The sequence below is a fragment of the Ictalurus punctatus genome, chromosome 8, assembly GCF_001660625.3.
Source record: "Ictalurus punctatus breed USDA103 chromosome 8, Coco_2.0, whole genome shotgun sequence".
Classification (NCBI taxonomy): Eukaryota; Metazoa; Chordata; class Actinopteri; order Siluriformes; family Ictaluridae; genus Ictalurus; species Ictalurus punctatus.
In genome coordinates, this window is record NC_030423.2 from 2,329,192 (window position 1) to 2,350,287 (window position 21,096).

A 21,096-nucleotide genomic window follows, 5' to 3' on the forward strand; every position below is an offset into this window, starting at 1 on the left:
AACTATATTTGGTTCTTAATTGAGTATGAAAAGAACAAACGAATCACAGATTAAATTTTCCTTTTCACTTTTCATCATCTATTTTATTTCACTACACAGGCTCTCTCTCTCACACACAGGCACACACACAAACTCGGCTCCGTGCTGCTCCGCTCGCTCTCTCTCTCTCTCTCTCTCTCTCTCACACACACACACAGCTCTCATCTCTCCCAACTTTATCCTTTCTGCCACTCACGGAAACACAGAACACACGTAAGTGCAGTCCCGCACAGGAGTAGGTCCTTACCACTGAAGGCTCTGCCCTCCATTCACAAACCCTTGCTCGCCTGGGGAGCCATCCAGCCTGCCGCAGGTTAAACCCCCCCTGGCCTCCCTTTTTTGTGACCTCTGAATAATCAGGCACAAATACCATCATAGCCAGCCAGCCCTAGGAACTGTCTCACCTCCTTTTTGGTCATGGGTCTCATCACTGAGGTCTTATCAATTGGGGGACGCACCTGCCCATGGCCCAAGTGGAATCCCAGAAACCATACGTCCACCTGTCCAATTGCACACTTCTTTGGGTTTGTTGTGAGACCTGCCCTCAGGACAGCCCTCAGGTGCTGACTCTGTCATCTAGATGATTTCATCTAGATAGGCATTGAGTCACTTGAATACTGCTGGGGCTTCAAACAACCCAAAAGGAAGGCTCACAAATTGGTGTAAACCAAACTGAGTGAAAAAAAGAAGTTGATTCCAGGACATATATCCCTTTTTTTCAAATCCATTGTCGAGTAAAAGCAAGCCGCACCAAACCGATCGGGCAGTTCGTCAATGCGGGGCATTGGGTACACGTCAAATTTTGACCTTTCTAAAGTCCACACAGAACCAGATTGAACCATCTTCCTTGGGAACCAGGACCACTGGACTGGACCAGCCACTGTGGGACTCCTCAATTGCCGCCGTATCGAGAATAACCTTGAGCTCCTCCCGCACCACTTGTTTTTTTGTGATTGGGCAAACGATAGGGGCAGCTGCATACCGTCCCCCGTGGGGGTGTCTCAATGTGGTGTTCTATGAAATTAGTGTGACTGGGTAGTGGCAAAAACATGTTGAAAATTCCTTCTGCAACTTGACAACCTCTGTGAATTGGGACGGTGAGAGATGGTCTCCACAAGGGACCTGGGTGGATTGCGCCACCTGTTTTAGATTCACCTCTGGTCCTAGCTTCTTCCTCTCTGGAACAACTGTCACGAAAGCCACAGGGACCTCCTCTCTCCATGGTTTAAGGAGATTGAGATGGTATATCTGCCAGGCCCTGCCTCTATCCATTCACCTTACCTCATAGTCAATGTCCCCGACTTCCATGTGACCTTGAAGGGCCCTTGCCATTTTGCCAGTAATTTGGAGCTCAATGTGGGTAATAAGATGAGCACTTTATCTCCCAGTGGAAACTCACGTAGCCAAGCGCCCCTATTATACCACCGGGATTGACGTTCTTGCACCTGTAGCAAATTCTCCTGTGTTAATTGCCCTAATGTGTGGAGTTTTGCTCTCAGGTCAAGAACGTACCGAATTTCACTTTTGCTTTCCGAAGGTCCCTCCTCACAATTTTCTATAATGATGTCTAAGACACTGCAAGACTTACACTGATATAGTAATTCAAACAGGGAGAACCCAATGGAGACTTGTGGGACCGCTCTCACCACAATTACTAGGGGTTTGAGCCACTGATCCCAATTTCAAGCATCCTTATGTACGAACTTCCGGATCATATTTTTAAGGGTTTAATTAAACTGCTCGACCAGGCCACCAGTTACTTTCATATGGTTGAAGGCATGCCTGAGGGTTTAGTCTCGTGTCTGCTCCTGAGGGTAATCCCTGAGGGAAATTCAACCAAAAGGTGGGGGCTGGGGCCCTGTCTTCTTGACATGAAGCTGACGTCAACGGCCTACGCAACCACTTCCCAGGCCATGCTGCACACTTCCCACACCATTCTACACTTCAGCTACTCCCCATCATTTTCGTTTCTTGTTATTTAATGTTCATTATTAATTGGATGTGCACATAGGCATTTTGATATGGCTTGAGCCACATGCCTGCTGGCGATGTAGAGTGCTGGTAAAGGTTGTGGGTCAACTTTTTTTTCCCCCTCAACCTTGACATGTACCTGTTTTTTTACACAGCACCTCCAGGGTTCACGTTTAGCTCATGAATGATACTCCAAAAGCATACCACTGAGGCTAGGTGCCTTGGTTTCAGATCTAGATTACCTTAGGCTGGCTACACCCTTGAAGATTTTAAGCCTGATTTGCACCCTCCCCAACGGTCAGTGGGCGTGGCCTTTATGTTCAAAAAAATCCTTAATTGTGTGGTCTCATTACGATCATTTTACTGCGCTGGATCGAGTCGGAGCCTCCCTGATCCTAAACAGGTTTGATATTTACGATTCTTGATCGGGCTTCCGGAGGCGGGATACCCGCAATAGCCAATAAGAGAGAGCAAGCGTCACCAACAGGGTGATGCGTGCTTGTATAGCAGAAACATGGCAGCCACAAACATGCCACGTAAGTGGAGTATGGTTCAGCAACAGAGACAAGCGAATAATTTTTTAATAGTACGTTGAGCCTAGGAAGCTGCGCTCCCTAAGCTTAACCCTATGATTTTGGTTTAGGTTGATTACTTTGGATCTAAAAAGCTGTTTTTCAGAGGAATTTCATAAATCTGGCATTTGAGTTTAGACTCAAATCAAATGAGTGCTTTGTCAATACACTGCCTGCATGAGCTGAGTTCCAGGAGAGTACAAAAATAATGGGCATAGCTTGGTAGAGGCAGAATCAGCTTAGTTACTGCTGTGGAGAGTGGCACCAGTTACAATGAACCCATTTATCTGGATTTTTGCCCATGCTGCCAGCTTCCCTTAGCTGCAGAGCTGGGAAACTAATGCTTTTATCTTGTGGTAACACATAGTCATCATATCTGTCCTTCCACGAGGGCCATCTGCCCCCGTGTCTCCACTCTGTCTCTGAGTCAACACCGTTTACAGGATTTTTCAATCTGGTAGATAGGAGGTGAGTTTTTAAAGCCACGTTACTGTTGAAAAAGGCAGAGTGGGCGAGAATCAAGGAAAGCAGTTTCGAATCACAGATACAGCCAAAGTACGAGAAAATACACATGCACTGCTGGTGTCAAGGCCACCAAAGCCTGAATGAAAATGGCGGTATGATCATGATAATAAAAGAAGGGACGTTTGTATCAGCACTGGTCTCAGACAGGTCTCAGAAGCTGAGAGAGATATCGGAACTTTGATCGGAGCGGATCACAGCAAGTGTCTAGAGGCAATTTTTCTCATGTGAAACTACATCCCCTGGCAAAACTGATGGAATCGCCCCATTTAGAAGATGCTCATCCGACTTTTATACATCGTGCATCGTGGGGTCTCTCTTCCCTCCATCATAGACATTTACACCACAACGCCACGAACGTTATGGATGACCATACACCTCCTACCGTCTGGAAAAATGGCACCGAAGCATCCGGGCCCTCACAGCCAGACTGTGTAACAGCTCCTTCCCCTGAACCATTAGTCTCCTTCATACTCAAACACTGTACTGACACCCACACACACACACACACTCACACTCTCTCAACTGAACACCATCGCACTCCCATTGCAACCCTTGCACATTTCTGTATTGACTGTATTGCGTTTTTTGCTGCTACTGTGTTTATAAAAATATCATATTTAAGTTCCTGTCACTATTATACACTTTTATCTGCTTGTTACTACAATAATTGCTATATCCATCCTTATCTGCTGAATACTAAGTCATAGCATGTTATGTTTACATTCACACCATTAAAAAAAAACACTGTCACTTACTGTGCCTGTTGCTCCTGTTTTAGTAGTTACTGTACTGTTTTGTGTTGTTAGCACACGTCTTATTTAGTTCTGTGTCCTCTCATGTAGTTAGTGTGTTGTTTTTTGTAGCACCGTGGTCCTGGAGGAACGTTGTACCAGCTGTATATGGTTGAAATGACAATAAAGCCATTTGACTTGACTCGACTTGAAATCTTGACCGTTTGCCGTCCGTGTCTTTGAGTTGATGTGCCTTTCCTGAAGAAAAGCTTTAACATCCCTTGCTTTGTGGCAAGATGCATTATCATCCTGAGAAATGACTTCATCACGACCAAGCCTATTTTCTATCGATGGGATGAGTAAAGTGTCCTAAAGTCTCCGGCTGGTCCTTTACCTGACATCCAACACCAATATCATAAATGAGCAGGGAAATGTGATTGTTTTCTTCAGGAAGTCAAATTTATATGTTTCATTAGAACGGTACCAGATAAAAGTTCCAGCATCGTCTCCTTGGCCGATGCAGATTCATCACCGGATATCACTTTTATCCAATCGTCCACACTCCACGATCGCTTCTCTAGTCCACTCTGACCTCGTTTCCTTCTGTTTAGGTGCTAGTGCTGGTTTTCGTTTGGCGTTTCTGTACGTGAATCCCGTTTCATTCGGCCGAGTTCTTCCGGTCCCGTCACAAACGTTGACTCGTGTTCCCGCCCGTTTGTTTTTCATCTGTTTCGTTGTCTATTTTCTATGTCCAATTCGTATCGCTTCGAGTTCTCTAACCTGACGCTTTGACGTCTTCTTCGGTCGACCCGTACGCTTTCCTTTTATAACCTTCCCATTTTGTTTATACTTGCTCCTAATTTTAGACACAGCCGACTGGGAACATCCCACGTCTTCCAGCACACTCCGGGTTGGATTTCCATCTCGAAGGAGTTTTATAACCCTTTCCGTCGTTTCAATCGACAGCGCTCTTGTTCGGGCCAGGTTTCCTTTCAAAAAGTCCAAAGTTCCAGTTGTCCCAGAGTAACGTGGTTTCCTCACAACACTGCTTTAGTCTACCTCAGTGGGACAGGAGTTTTATTATTTGGTTTCAGTTCATTTAATGTAATGATTTCCATACCAAGCAGGACACCTGACATGCCCAGGTAACACTTTACACATAAACGATGAATTACAAGGCAAGTAGACATTTTTACCTTGTTTACCACAGTCCAGCCCCAGTGCTGTATTGTATCCGTCATCTTATCTATGACGTGCTACTTGCCACAGGCAAGAAAAAACATTCAAAAACTTTGTGTCAAGAAGCTTGCCTGGAAGAAACATTTCAGATGTCTGAATCCGAACGCATGGGCCTTATGAGGAATTATTTAGGCTTACTGTTTGGTAAATCAAGGAGGAGATCAATAAATGCTGCCGTGAGGCTCTAAGACAGTGCTCTGTCACTGTCACACACGTCGTGTCAGTTGTGCTACACTATTACGGTCGCTGATTGACTGACAAGTATAAGACAAGAAGACCGAGCATGGCAGCACCATTACAGTATATTCAACTGCCTAGTAAGAGTTGTTGTTTCAAGATAAAAACACAAGTCTAGTCAATGTAACTCAATACAGCTGGACATTTCAAATGAGTCGGCGCACGGAAACATTAATAAACACCATAAAATCAAAAACACCATTTTTCCGTTTTTGCAATATCTGTGTAAGAGGTTCCCGTGATTGTGTTGCAATTAAAGACATTATGATTAAATTGTTATTTACAGTTCATAAATAGCAAATTAATTAAATAATAGTGTTGTGCGAATCACTTATTTAGGTAAGGGTTTTATTCTATTTGTTTTGGTTAAGCACTTAATGAGTTCGATTTAGAAGTGATCTGTCTATGCATCTCATACAAGCTAAACTAAAAAAATCTCTATAATCTCAGTCTAATTTCTGGAACATTACAGGGAGGTATACATTTCATTTGGGCATGGGGAAGATGGCACGAACCTCTCTGTACTCATGGCCAGATTGTAAAGGATAGCAGACAGTTGACTTGCCAGCCAGATGTAAAATTTGCTGCCACTATATGGTTTATTTTTGACACTCAATTTGTTAACAATCATTCTCACTGTAGAATGGGGAATTTCAAATTGTTTGGTGATGGCCCTATAACCCTTCCTCAGACCTCACGTTATCTTCAAGCACTCTTTGATATGATGCAGAATTCATAGAAGCAACCCCAATCCATAACAATTCCACCACCGTGCTTCACAAGTTGGTATGAGGTGCTTCTCCTGAAAAGCTGTCTTTTTAAATCCCTTGCCAGACTCCTAGGCATCCACAACCTTTTTTCTGAAGGCCTTTATAGAGCACTTTAGATCTTGGCATGATGACACCACACACCTCAATAACAAAGGGAACACCAGACAGTGGATATGAGAGGGGTATAAATAAGACCGGTTCCACCTGCACTCCTCTAATCACTTATATATATATATATATATATATATATATATATATATATATATATATATATATATATATATATATATATATATATATTTTCACACAAGGTCTACACCATCTTTGATCCATCTAGCTTTGCCCACTGGCAGTCCATTTCCTTACTGTAACAGCAGGCACTTTCTAAACACAGGGCTAAAACGTCTGTCCACTTACACACATTGCTTACCTCGAAGAAGCAGCTAATATTAGGTATTTCAGCACTTAGCCATGGTCCTGCCGAGAGCAAGATGTGTAATGGAATAATAATATATAATTATTCACACTACACCAGTATTCAGTACTATGTGATTAAATAATTTTTTTTTTTTTTTTTTTTTTTTTACAGTTATTTGTCTTGAGTAATGTGCTTTGTAAGAAATTTGCTATATTGTTTTATTAAATAGAAATCTGGACGAAAAAATTATTGCGGAATTGGCAAAAGCTATTATAATTGTGTGGCGGCTTGTGAAAACATGCAACTTTTTCTATTATATACAAGTTATATGAATACGAATATATAATATACGGCATATGTTTCTCTTTCGTGTGGATCTCAGTCAGAACTAAAAGATTTTAAAGTCTGGTTATCCCCTAAAATCAATTGCGTTGAAAGATTTTATACCAATTCTATATTTGCAAGCTAATGTAATCACTGGAAAACAACATTAGTTCCAATATTTAAATGATGTTTATAATGGGAAATGATTAGCATACCTAATAGCTATTATTAGCCTCATCCACATCAGTCTCTGACTCATCACTCGAGCTAAAAGTCACCTGGAACATTCAACTGATCTTTATTCCTGCTAATATCTGTGCTAAAATAATCGCTGACTCATTCAGCGAGTTATGTTATGTGGGTTCAATTTCTGCTTATTCATTTCGTTTAATCGGGTTCCACTGTTGTGTACAGTGTACAGATAGCAGCGGAAGCATGAAATTCACTGTGTGAGGAAATCAAACGTCTCTAGCATGGGTTTAGACATCACTAAAAAGACTGATAGCATTTAATGTTCGTTAAACTGGCTTTTTTCCTGAGATGATCTATGCTGGCAGCCACGATAAGGTTAGAATGTAGCCTAAAAAAAAAACTTTTCCATGTTATTTTGGTAAAATACTATATACTTATGCTTCCTTAAAGTATAAATGCCAAAGTATATTATTGTCAAAATAAATGTTGCTTAAAATCTGATTTTTCTAAATTTTTGACTGGTTTCGATTCAGAATTCGAACACAGAGACTTACGACAAGGTTTTGTTTGTTTGTTTGTTTGTTTGTTTGGTTTTTTTTAAATAAAATCCTTCACAATTATTGTTGAATAAGTATAACAGTTTCACTGTGAATAATCACACATCTTCTTACTGTAAATTGTTAGAAATTTGGTGTCGTCAAAATTTTCCACCACAGGTTATTTAAAATGAAGCAATCAAGATATCCCTCCACCCTCACAGGCTCAAAAGTAACTGGACAATTGGACTGATACGCAGTTTCACTTCACTTGGCCTGTTTCCTCGTTGTTTCATGAGAAATTAAGGAGATAAAAGGTCTGAAGTTGAATCCAAGTGTTGCAAGCAAATCTGCATTTGGTAGCTGTTCGTGGGAACTCTCGATATGCGGTCCAAAGAGGTGCCGAGGCAAGCGAAGGATACCGTCGTTAGGCTGAAAAAACCAAAACAGACCTATCAGAGAGATAGTAGAAACTTTAGGAGTGTCCAAGTCAGAGATTTTGTACGTTCCTAAAAAAAAGGAATGCATTGGCAAGCTCAACAACACCAAAAAACCTGGAAGGTCACGGATGACTTCATCTCAGATTCACTGTGGTCGTGTACAGAGGTAAATTTACAAAAATGTGTCCACATACTTATGGAACTGAATATATAGTGTCCAAATACTTATGGAACTGATTATATACTATATGACTATATAATCCCTTAATCCGCTGGGCATTGCAATTACTTCCTTCAATTAGTTTTCTTCTGCTAATGTTATTATTTAACAATAAAGGGATCTATATATAGTATAATAAGTGTATATAATAAGTACTTCAGCATTCTATTTTTTTTTTTGGATTAAACATTGCCGCTGTGTGTTATAACGCTGCAGATGTAGCAGTTTATTCATTGTTCGTTGAGGAGGTGCGATTTCCTGTCAACCAGAGCATATGTTCAGAGAAAGGGGGAAAAACCTCCACATCCTGACCTAAAAACTCACTTCATTACTCACATCAACATCCCATGCCCACGTGAACATACTCCTACAGAGTATAAAGCATGCTATTTCGTCTCCAAAAACGAGCTCTTTTGATCGAGTCTGACTGAGACTGTGGAAATTTACTCGGTAAAATGGAGGAAACTTTACACTTCTAAATGTCACATGAGATATGTGTATTTTGGCAGCCTGGCAGAATTTCTGTTAAAAAAAATAGTTCAAACAGGAACGCATATTAATTACAAATACCCGCCCATGCTTTTTGATTTTCTTTGTCTTTATTGTTATAGTATGGATGAAAACAAATAATTGCATGTGTATGTCGTTAAAACAAAAAAAAGCATGTTCAATCGCACTAATCGAAACAAACAAACAAACAAACAAACAAACAAAAAAGCGCTGTGTTATCAATTCTTGCATCGGAATGCATTGTATTTTCAGGGTTCGCATTTTTGGGGGGCTGCAATTCAACGTGGTCGTATATTTAAGCTATGACTATTTCAACTGGAAACATTTCGGACACGATTCCATTATTAAAAAAATGAATAATCGATGTTCTGACTCGGAAATCAGGCAGGCTTTTAAACAACATGTGGTATGACAGATGATGAGAATGCACATTAACCCAAAGCATATTTTGTGCTATTTATTTATTTATTTATTTATTTATTTATTTTTAGGGAAACGTGTCTGATGAAATACAGCATTAAGACTATAACCAGAATTTATTGATGTAGAAGGGATTTATTCATGCATTTCTTGTTTCAAGGTCAAAACAAGTTTGACTTTAGTGAATATCTACAAAGTGTCTAATAACAGTTTTCGGTTAGTATTGTTTAACCGGCACCTGCCTGTTACCACAGCTGAGATACTGTATGAGAGAAAGTAGTACGACGGGATGATATAGAATGCCGGAAGCCTTCAACAATGCTACTATTTTGCCTCTACGGACAAAGAAGGAGTTTAAGGAAAGTACTATATTTCGTGCTTTTCAAACAGCCAACATAACTGAAGCGCCATATAACGCTCCATATAAAGCCAAAATACTTTTACTGCAATCTATGATTTAAGTCAAGTTCTAAGCAGTCTTTAGAGTGTTCTACCTTAGGGTGAGAAATTGATGCAGCATGGGTGCTTAGGAAGAGATTTTAAAGGGCACAGGTGGAAGGGAGGGGCTCTGCAATATAATATATCAGTGTTGGGAGAATGATGAAGGGGTGAAGAGGCAGCAGAGGCCATATTTACCTTTACCATAGTGAAGCAATACACTGACCCATTTTGTCGCTTGCCGAATTCATTAGTCATGTGAGAGAAGACAGTCTTACCTTAGGCAAAGTCAATAGGCTGTGACTTGCCCCAAGTTCCCTGCGATGCCCTTAGATAAAGCAGCATGACGAATGTGATGCCACTGCAGCTAACAGGGGTTTCACCTGGTGGTTTGCATCATCTCTTTCAGTATCTGAAGCCAAGGTAGAAGCTGTGGGCCGGTTTTTTAAAAATCTTTGCTGTCTCTTTGTTCTCTGTCGCCTTTTTTGCATGAGTTGAATGACCGGTAGCAAGTTTCACCTCGACGAGACGCTTTTGGTAGCCATCAACCAGCTTCTGGCAGAATTCTGGTTGGATATTTGACCACTCTTCCTGGCAGGATTGGTAAAGATCAGTGACGTTTGTTGGTTTCCTGGCCCTGACTTGACTTGAGACACTTGAGTCCACCAAATTTCGATAGGGTTGAGATCAGGACGTTGGGAAGGCGATTCCAAAAGCTTAATGTTAGCCTGCTTTATCCCTTCCACAACCAGCTTTGATGTGTGTTTGGGGTCAATGTCCTGTTGGAACACCCAATTGTGTCCAAGTTTCAACCGTCTGGCTGATGGTTTGCGATTATGCTGAATAATTCATAAGGTAGTCCTTCTTCATTATCCCATCCACTTTGTGCAATGCACCAGTTCCACTGGCAGCAAAACAGCCCCAGAGCATAACGCTACCACCACCATGCTTAACAGTTGGTACAGTGTACGACTCACCATCACTCGTCCAAACGTACGTCTGGTCATTGTGGCCAAACAGCTCAATCTTTGTCTCCTCTGACCATAAGACGTTCCTCCAGAAGGCTTTTTCTTTGTTTATATGGTCAACTTTAGATGGGCTTGAAGGTGTCGATTTTGGACCAAGGGCTTATTTTTTGGACGGCAGCCTTTCAGTCCATGGCGATGTAAAACTCACATGACTGTAGACGGTGACACTGATGTTCCAGCAGCTTCCACTGCATGGCAGACCTGTGCCTTGGTGGTTCCTGGGTTTTTCCTGACCATCTGAACCAATTTCCTCTCAGCTCACTTCCCCAATAACTTGTACTTACATACAATTGTTTGAACTGATGATCTTGGAATCTGTAATTGTTTATAAATGGCTCCAAGAGACATTCCTGACTTGTGTAACCACCATCTTCTTTTTCAGATCTGCACTGCGCTCCTTGGACTTTCCCATAGTACTGTGTGTTGGTCAATCCAATGAGTGCTGTCAAACAAACCCTTTTTATGTTGGCACAGAGAATCTGCCAGCTGTAGTCAATCATGATCTCTAACAGGAAATTAAGAGGCCTTGGATTTGGCAAATTAAGGAACATTCAGCACCACTGAATTAATAATCTAAGTGTTTGTGTGTATATTTTTGACCCTGTATGTATAATTCTGGTTCTGTGTTGATTACAGAAAACCCCAGATGAATTCAAACGTGTGAACCAAATTCTTGTTTTATTTTTCCTTTATTAACGATGTCGTGCAATCATTCTGCCGCAGGAAAAGAAAAGTTCGAAGAAAATACTGAAAGCCCAATATTGCCATGATAATCATGTACATGATGAGCGTATGTAAACTTCCGAACACAACTGTAGATTGTATAAATAATCATGGTTGATAGAACGAGTCTGTTTAGAAGCTATAGAGATCACAGCTGAAGGTTGCCCATCCTGAACGATTCGTCGTGTATCTGACATTTCCATAATGTTCACTATGCCTTTGTCCACTCATCATCCACTAATTGAATGAAAACTGCTTGTGCTGGTGCAATGCACCAACACTGGCTATGGATTTTTATGCAATCCTAAACATTCTTGTTTTCAAAGCCATACCCCTGGAGTATAATCTCATAAATTACGTATTTTCTTTCACTTGCATTGCTCTAATCCCTTTAGTATTTTCAAAGAAATGTAATAGCATTTTATGGTGGAATGAGTTTGTTGAACGTGACATTTGTTGAGCAGAATGAGTAACAGTATGGGGATAAGCCTAGATTCTCTGTCTCTGACACAGCTCTACTGTCTTCATCTGCAGGAATTGCAGTGGACAAAAGGGGCTTTGTGTATTTTGTGGATGGAACCACCATCCAGAGGATCAATGAGAGAGGAGTGCTGACCACCTTCATTGGCTCCAATGGTCTCATGTCTACTCAACCACTCAGCTGTGACTCCCGCATGGACATCACACAGGTGTGTGCCTGTTCACACTGATCACAGGTTTTTGAACAGGTGAAATACTGTCATGCTGAAACATAGCATACAAAGGTCTGAGATGAATGAGAAGAGCTGATTCGATCTCGTATCTTTTTTTTTAAGATTGCCCGATTACCATGTATGCGTTCCATTAAGATTAAAGTGAGGGCCATTCATTTCACAGTGCCTCCATTTTTGCAGGCTCAAAAGTAATTGGACAAGTGACCGATCAGCAGTTCCATGGCCAGGTGTGGCCTGTTTCCTCATTATTTCATGATCACGGAGATAAAATGTCGGGAGTTGATTCCAAGTGTTGAATTTGCATTTGGTAGCTGTTCATGGGAACTCTCGATATGCAGTCCAAAGAGATGCTGATGCGAGTGAAGGAGGCCATCGTTAGGCGGAAAAAATAAAAACAGACCTAACAGAGAGATAACAGAAACTTTAGAAGTGGCCAAATCAACAATTTGGTACATTCTTAAAAAGACAGGATGCACAGGCAAGCTCAGCAACACCAAAAGGCCTGGAAGGACACACAAGGTAATAAAGCAGATGATCGCAGAATTCTTTCCTTGTTGAAAAACACAACATCTAGCCAAGTCAAGAACACACTTGAAGAGGTAGGTGTATCATTGTCAAAGTCTACAATCAAGAAACGCCTTCATGAATGTAAATGCAGACGGTTTACCTCCAGATGCAAATCACTAGTAACACTCAAGAATAGGAAAGCCAGATTAGATTTTGCTAGAAAACATCTAAAAACGCCTGCCCAGTTCTGGAATAAGATTCTTTTTCTTTAGACAGATGAAATTGAGATTAACTTGTACCAGATTGATGGGGAGAGACGAGTATGGAGAATGAAAAGAAGGGCGAATGATCCAAAGCATACATCATCATCATCTGTCAGACATGGTGGAGGAAGTGTTATGACATGGGCATGTGTGGCTGCCAATGAAACTGGGTCACTGGTGTTTACTGAGGATATGACTGCTGATAGAAGTAGCAAGATGATAGTGTAGTGTATAGAGTGCAATGTATAGAGCTGTACTTACTTGCTTCTTAAGGCAAAGAAATGGAATGTGGCTAAATGGCTGAGTCAGTCACCTGACCTCAACCCAATTGACCATGCTTTTCACTTACTGAAGACAAAACTGAAGGCAAAAAGAGCCACAAACAAGCAGCAGATGAAGGTAGCTGCAGTAAAGGCATAGCAAAGCATCTTAAGTAAGGAAACTCTTTGGTGATGTCCATAGGTTCCAGACTTCAGGCAATCAAAATAATAATAACCTTTCTAATCACGTCCAATTACTTTTGAGCCTACGATAATGCAGGGACTATGAAAAAATCTCTGTAATTACTAAACAGCTGAAAGTCTACACTTCAATCACCTCTTGATTGCTTAATTTCATTCCCACTGTGGTGGGAAAATCATGAAAATTACGCCCCTGTCCAAATACTTATGGCCCGGCTGTGTCTAACAGACTTGACAACATCGGTAAGAGGTAAAGAAGCACTATCGGAATTAAGAGGTAGAAAGCAAGACATTCTAATTGATCTTAAAACCTGCGAAATGGCTAACGTTGGCAGTGTGCCATAACACGAGGAACTGAAAGAGCTGTTTTATCAATAAACGACAAGATATCATCTGCGTATAATTAAATAAGATAAGTGTTTCTAACAGTGATAGGAAGAAAATAGATTCTGACTGACAGACAACCAGGAACAGAAGTGCTTCATCATGCAGTAATTTAGAGTTAAAGCACTAGCGAGGAGCATGCAATGGTGGAGCAGTCCATGAAAGTCTACAGAGGTTACCACTGTGATCCAGTCAGGACATAGGCCAAATGTGCCTTGAAGATAAAAAAAAAATGTATATGTTCTTGTCAGTGGGTTCAGCAGACGCCGCAGGTCAACCAGTGAAGAGAAGAACGTGCATTGTCTAAGTCTCTGGGTAGAAAGTCCCTGCAAATATAATTATTTTTCTCCAGACCTATCTAAGTTATGGGACATTACAGCGTTCATATCTGCTCCCATCACCACTTTCATGTCTGACTGTGACACTTCCCCTGGGTTGGGTTGGGAATGAGAAGGCAGGAGGCAGGCTTAGAACAACTCAAAGGGCTGTTTATTATCACTCTTGTTTTTCGGTGCTTTTATCTTACTGTGCACACATAAACACACACACACACATAGACACACAAATAGACACACACAAATGTATCTGCTCAGCTCGCTCTCTCTCCCGTAGCTCTCATCTCTCCCCTTTGATCATTTCTGCCACTCACTGAAACACAGAACAGTCATTAGCCAACTTCCCCATAGGTGTGGACCACCGCAAACTTACCAACGAGTGATCCTTCATGCGGTTTAGCCACTGGAGCGGGGCATGGTCCGAACAGAGTCGAGGCTCGTCCCAGCAGGTAGTATGAGGGTGAGGACCACTCATTTGACGGCTAGAAATTCCTTCTCAAACATGCTGTGCTTAGTCTCGTGCCCAGATAGCCTGCTGCTGATGTACAGCACAGGGTGCTCCTCTCCTTCTACCACCTCGGACAACACGGCCCCCACCCCTCTGTCTAACCGGGAGAACAAAGAATTCAGGAGAATGTGGTCAGAATTCAGGAGTCTGTTGAAACTCTAATAGGATGTGTTTGCTCCACCTCAGTTTCTTTCCCTGCTAGAAAAGGCGTCCACATTGTTAATGATCGCTTAATGAAGCCCACTGCATCACCTTTTTTTTTTTTTTTTGAGCCCTTCAGGCAGCCCCAGCATTCTGAAGTTTATTATGTTGGCCACGGTCCCGGAGATCCACAAGCAGCCACGCTTGGTCATCGAGAACTTTGTTTACCTGTTAGTAGATCGATTTCAGAGCACACTGCCTAGATTGTAGTCACGTGTGAGGAGAATTCACCTCTCATTTCGGCTAATTCAGACTTCAGGACGCTTTACAGCCTAGCAGTGGCGTTACCCATGCTAGTTCAGTCGGAGGTGATCTCTGACTCGTCGGAGAAGATGAGGGTGTCACGGTCAGCTGTTTTTGAACTGTTGTTGCCATTCGAGTTCATTGAAAGTACAGGAATATCTGCTAAAGAATTCAAAAACAATGAGGATGAATCAAATGAAAATAGAGCTATACGTGTGGAGCTCTGTTAGAGTGCTTCTAAACCCGTGGATCTGTCATGTGACATCTTCGTCACTGTACCCTTCTTAAAAACTGTCTCAAGCTTGTCCCCTTGACATGCGTGTCCCAGCTTTTGACTGGTAGTGTATTCCAATTTTATACAGCTAGAAATAATGATTGGACTCTGCTATATTATGAATGACAAGTATCGTCTGAGAAACATTTTGGCTATTGGTTTTTAATAAATCATGAAGTCAAAACAGTGCCCTTGGTAGACTTTTATATTTTAGTGGGTTAGAAAATGCACAGAGAGAATGACAAGTGAGCCTCCCAGGAATCACAAAGTCTGCTAGGGGCCAAACTGAAACAAATCAAAACCCTTGGCTAACGGCCCCAAATAAGCCTGGTAGTAATACCCTGAGCAGCCCTCACTTATCTTACAGACTCTTGTCTCTCTATGAGGCAACATGTGATTACCTTACAGTTTGCATGGCTTTATTAAGTGTCGATGGCAGCAAAATGGCAAGACATAAGGTCATATTCCCCCTCTGGCTTTGTGTTTGGAAGATTCATTGCATTTTTTTTTTACAGTCTTCCTCCTTTTGTTCAAATGTAAGCTGAAGGACAAACGGAAGATGGAGAGAAAGAGAAAATGACGGCTGCTTTAATTTGAAAGCTGCTGCCTTTGCCTTTTCTAGTGGTTATATATATATATTCTTAAAAGCTGCCACTGTATTGAAGGGCCAGTACTTGTACATCTCTTCCTGATATTTAGTGATTGATATTAGCCATGCTTTGGATAAGAGCTGTATGAAAAACATGAAAATCAAACAAAAAAGATGTTCAGTCATGGCAACCTATTTTTAAAAAAATGGGTTTTAGTGAAAGTTTATGTTGCTGTCTGTGCTGAAGAGTTAATAAAAGCTCTCCAGGGCTTTTTTTAGTTCCTCAAGCAGCTTGTCGAGGACGCAACATAACACTCCTCCATCACAGACTAGGCCTGTCTGGTTAGGGGAGTAGACACGGCAAGGATATATGCAGAGCATTATGTCCTGTCAAAACACTAATGAATTATTTATTACCCGACGCAAGGGCAAACACCTGTGGGGACGGGATAGAGATAAGAATGTTTGCTCTGCCGAGAGATCAGGCAGAGCAGGATGCATTAGCCTGGGCTGTAAAATACATATACACACGCACTCGGTATATAGTCTGTGATCTCAGCAGGAAGTTGGCTATCCGTGTGGATCAGCTGGGCTCCAAATTAGCCTCTGATGAACACTGGATCCAAGCCGTACCGATGCACCTACAACATGCATACAGTGATTAGCATAAATCATACTCTCCCCATCACTGTTACCCTTTCGATAGTGAGAACTAGTTAATAAAACCATCAGTAGAGGATGTACAGTGCGTGTCCTCCGCTAATATTGGCACCCTTGGTAAATATGAGCAAAGAAGGCCGTGAAAAAGTGTCTTTCTTGTTTAACCTTTTAATCTTTTGTTCAAACAATTCACGAAAATACTCTGCTGTCATGGATCTCAAACAATTGCAAACGAAACACGGGTTTAGCCAAAAATAGCTCTGTTAAATATAGGTGTGCAACAATTATCGGCACCCTTTTAGTCAATACTTCCTCAAGACCTCCCTTTGCCAAGATAACAGCTCAGAGTCTTCTCCGATAACGCCTGGTGAGGTTGGAGAATACATGGTAAGGGATCTGAGACCGTTCATCATTACAGAATCTCTCTCTCTCTCACCGTCTATTTATCTATCTATCTATCTATCTATCTATCTATATATAAACATAAGCACATATTCTTATAGCATGATTGGTTTTCTGATACTGATGCCAGCATTATTGTATTGTAGTTAGGCACCTGATATTTATTTAAATTACGTCATTTGATACAACCTAATCAAAATAATCGTTAGTTAAAGCCTTACTAGTCTGTACTGAAGACTACTGTACTCCTCACATAGGAATAAAACGGAGTGGAATCATCAAATTAGTCATTTGCAATTTGAATATGTTAAATTCTATTTACTAAATTTTAACCATAGAGCTAATACATTTTTTTTTTAAATTTTTTTTTGGGGAAACAGTCCGAGGTCATATCAGCTTCGGAGTAAATTTCCGGAATATTCTCACTCGCACTGATTTAATCTGTATTCTGACATACTGTAAATCTGAAGATATGCTGTAAATTGTTAGCAAGATTCTGACAGCCATTACAGCAGAAACGTAACATATTTCGGCCATATTTTGTCAACGTAGGTGCGTCTGGAATGGCCAACAGACCTGGCTATTAATCCCATGGACAATTCCCTCTACATCCTGGACAACAACATCGTGTTGCAGGTGTCGGAGAGCCTGGAGGTGCGTATTGTAGCTGGCCGGCCAATCCACTGCCAAGTCCCAGGGCTTGATCACTCCCTGCTCAACAAATTGGCTGTACATTCCACTCTAGAGGCAGCTAAAGCAATAGCTGTGTCACACCAGGGCCTGCTGTACATTGCCGAGACAGATGAGCGAAAGATCAACCGCATCCAACAGGTTACCACCAATGGTGAGATTTCTGTTGTGGCAGGAGCTCCGGTCGACTGTGACTGCAAAATTGACCCCAACTGTGACTGCTTCTCTGGTGAGTTACAGGAAACCAACAGTACTCTTATTCATTAAAACATGTAAGGTACGTCAGTGATGTAAAACTCATGGGCCTGGTGTTGATTGTCGTGTACAATAACAGGCAAATACATTCAGGGCCGAATCCTAAATTGGTCACTTGCATTGAAAACGTACATAATTATTCACGTAGAGAAAATTCCCAGTACTCAGACGACCTGCAATGCAGTCCAAGCTCCTAAACGTTCCGGATGTTTCATGTGTAAAGCTCTAGTAGGTTTTTCAGCGTGTTTAAACCGCCGTCTTTAGACGAGCGCTTTTCTTGAACCCCCCCCTCAAAAGAACAGGCAGTAGACAACGTGGACTGATAAAGCGGGTTGCCTTTTCCCCGTTTTACTGTCACTTGCAATACCGTGTTGCATAAAAAGCAAGAGACAATGAAAACAATACAATTTAGAATAATAAGACCAAATGAAAATGAGAAGTAGGCAAACGTTCAAACAAGCGTCTAACAGCGGTTGTCTAATTTGCTGTGAATATATTACGGCTGATTGTCGTGAAAATAATTAGTACAGGATCATCGGTGTGTTGATCATTGCAAATTTTCCAATTTAACAGTATGAGTTCCAGCCACATTTATAGACCGCCAGCTAATGAAATAACATTAAATGCATCGCGTCCTATATTAAGTAATCTAATATTTTGTATCGGCTTTGATGAAAATGCTGTTTCTAGCATATATAGGTAACAGGGACTATATTAAGGACACAATAATATTTATTGTTATAAGTTGTTTTGTTTTTTTTTTAAATGAATGCATTCTTTGTTTAATCACATTTTATTGGATACTAACTGCTGTGATGAGAAACAGGATTTCCCAGTTGAATTACGCATTTTCTGATGATCTGGCGCGGAGAGTCGGCGAATTAGTCGCAGGAGTTTAATGCAGAAGTAAAGTAGATCGGGATTGGTAATATAAGGTGTAATTTTCCGCTGTTGTTCATGTTATTATGAATCATTTTCAAAGGAACTGTCGTAAAGGTATTTTGTTATTAATACGGAAGGATTGTTTGGGGGTAGGTTGATTCAATAACAAATTCGTGTCGTCACTGTTCCTCCTGCCGTCTGACATCCACGTGAAGAACACGAGGACGTCACGCTTATTCGATTTAACCGTACGGATCACGAGAACAATCGTGATTTTATTTGGTATATTTCCTCTTCTCGGCGTAATTCATTTCCGGGTACGCCAGCACAGCAGAGGACGGGCTTCTATCGGCTGTCGTGTCGATGCCGAATCTGCCGTTTGACTCCGTTTCCCAGAGTGCACCTCGGACTACAAACATGGCTACTATGGACTCCAACTCCCAGTTCACACCTGGGGTGCTTCTCAATAGTCAAATCGATGCTTCCTCGATTCCTCGCTCCTCCGTGACCCGGAAACCGATGGACGTTAGCCGTCTTTAAGGACATATCGATTCTCTGATTGTACCAGGAGGAGACGAGGAATGAGGAAGCTTCCAGAGGAGCTAGGAGCGAGGATACGCCGGTGTATCCTGTGCGGAAGTGTTTCTTTGTCCAAAAACCTGACGCACATATATATATATATATATATATATATATATATATATATATATATATATATATATTCCCCTCCTCCTTTACCTCTACCACAATCTCAAACAAAAAGTCCTTTGATGATGTGAAGGAATTTTGTGTGAAGTATAATTCAGTAATTACATGCTTACATATACAGTATTATAATGAATCGATCCTTGCATGCTTGGATATGCAAAGCTGCACAGAAGATGCGATAATGCATGTACTGTTTATCAATACATTGTCGAATAACCCAGACAGTTCACATACTATCAGTGCATTTTGCTCTATTAAGAACGTTGTTATTAACCGAGCTCCGACAACATAACGGCACGTCGCAAAAGTAAGCATAACGGCAGATCCCTGAAGCGCGGTGAGGTCATCCAGCTGAGCACAGTCATCATTAATTGACGTCGCTTTGTGACGCTTGAGAGAGCGAGGATGTTCCGTTTGACTCGCTTCGATTCCTCTCTCCTCTCATCTTGCGTCTCGTCCCTGCGTCCGTCGCTCGTACCCCGAAGCACAAACGAGAAATGAGAAGCACGCTTGGACTCAGTCGCCACCGCACTACTGTACCTACGTACGCTCGCAGTACAGTATTGCGAAGTATTGATTCAGCTCTGTTCATGCATCTGACATACCGAGCCTTTATTACACGTTCGCTCGTTGTCACACAGCTGTCTGCCAACAGCTGATCACTACTTTAATACATATGCATCATGATCGCCGGTCTAATCGGCACGTCGTAAGCCCTTGGGTAGATTTGACATTTCGTATATTAAGTTGAAGATGCGGTCGTTTCAGACTGCACGATGCTGTCCTGTTCTATTTGGATTCATTGTTTTAGGACTAAGTGTCGTCTAAACTAGGTAGAATAATAACTTCTTCACCATAGGTGCCTCGTATATTTCTCATCGTGTGAGCGGGTATCAGATGAGCGCTCTCTGAGCAGTACTCAATTTGATCCCTTTGTTAACTCATAAAGGAATAGGTGGCGTTACACAAACACAAATACATACGTTTAAAGAGACGTCTAGGGAAATGAAATGAATATCCAGAGCTCTTATGTTTAATATTGTTTCTGATTGTGGCCACAGGTGACGGCAGCTATGCCCGTGATGCCCACTTAGAAGCGCCCTCGTCATTAGCAGTTGCACCCAATGGGACACTCTACATCGCCGACCTGGGTAATGTCCGGATCCGCTCCATGAGCACCAACCAGCCACAGCTAAATACAGCCGGAATGTATGAGATCGCCTCAGTGGTGGACCACGAGATCTACTTATTCGGCCACAATGGCACACATCTTCACACCAAACATCTGATCACTGGTGATTTCCTGTACAACTTCACCTATTCGGCTGATTGGCACCTAAGCACTGTGGTCAGTCGGGATGGCAGTGCCATCAACGTGCGGCGCGATGCCAACGGAATACCCCTTTGGTTAGTGGCACCCAGAGGTCAGGTGCATTGGCTCACCATCAGCAACAGTCGCCTCCTCAAGAGGGTCTCTGCCCAAGGCCACGATATCGCCCAGCTCACTTTCCATGGCAACACCGGTCTCCTAGCAACAAAGACTGATGAGAATGGATGGACAACGGTATACGAGTAAGGCTCAGATTTTTCTATAATAACCCCCCCCCTCTGACATTTAGCATTGCCCTCATTTAGAAACGTCGTCTCTTTAAAAGAGACGTCGAGCGCGTGCATTTGGTGTGGCTTTC

At 41.8% G+C, this 21,096-nt stretch overlaps 2 protein-coding genes across 4 annotated transcripts in view; one reads left to right on the forward strand and one right to left on the reverse strand.

Annotated features, from left to right (window-relative positions):
* Nucleotides 1-21,096, reverse strand: part of LOC108269120 (MICOS complex subunit MIC27) — a 189,687-nt gene that overhangs the window by 138,246 nt on the left and 30,345 nt on the right. The gene's annotated exons all lie outside the window — the stretch shown is intronic.
* LOC108268414 (teneurin-1) overlaps nucleotides 1-21,096 on the forward strand; it is a 123,969-nt gene that overhangs the window by 89,344 nt on the left and 13,529 nt on the right. For both annotated transcript variants that reach the window (XM_047157043.2, XM_047157042.2), the window contains 3 exons: nucleotides 11,868-12,022; nucleotides 17,426-17,792; nucleotides 20,470-20,980. In XM_047157043.2, the coding sequence (XP_047012999.2) occupies nucleotides 11,868-12,022; nucleotides 17,426-17,792; nucleotides 20,470-20,980 (1,033 nt within the window). The remainder of the gene's footprint in view (nucleotides 1-11,867; nucleotides 12,023-17,425; nucleotides 17,793-20,469; nucleotides 20,981-21,096) is intronic.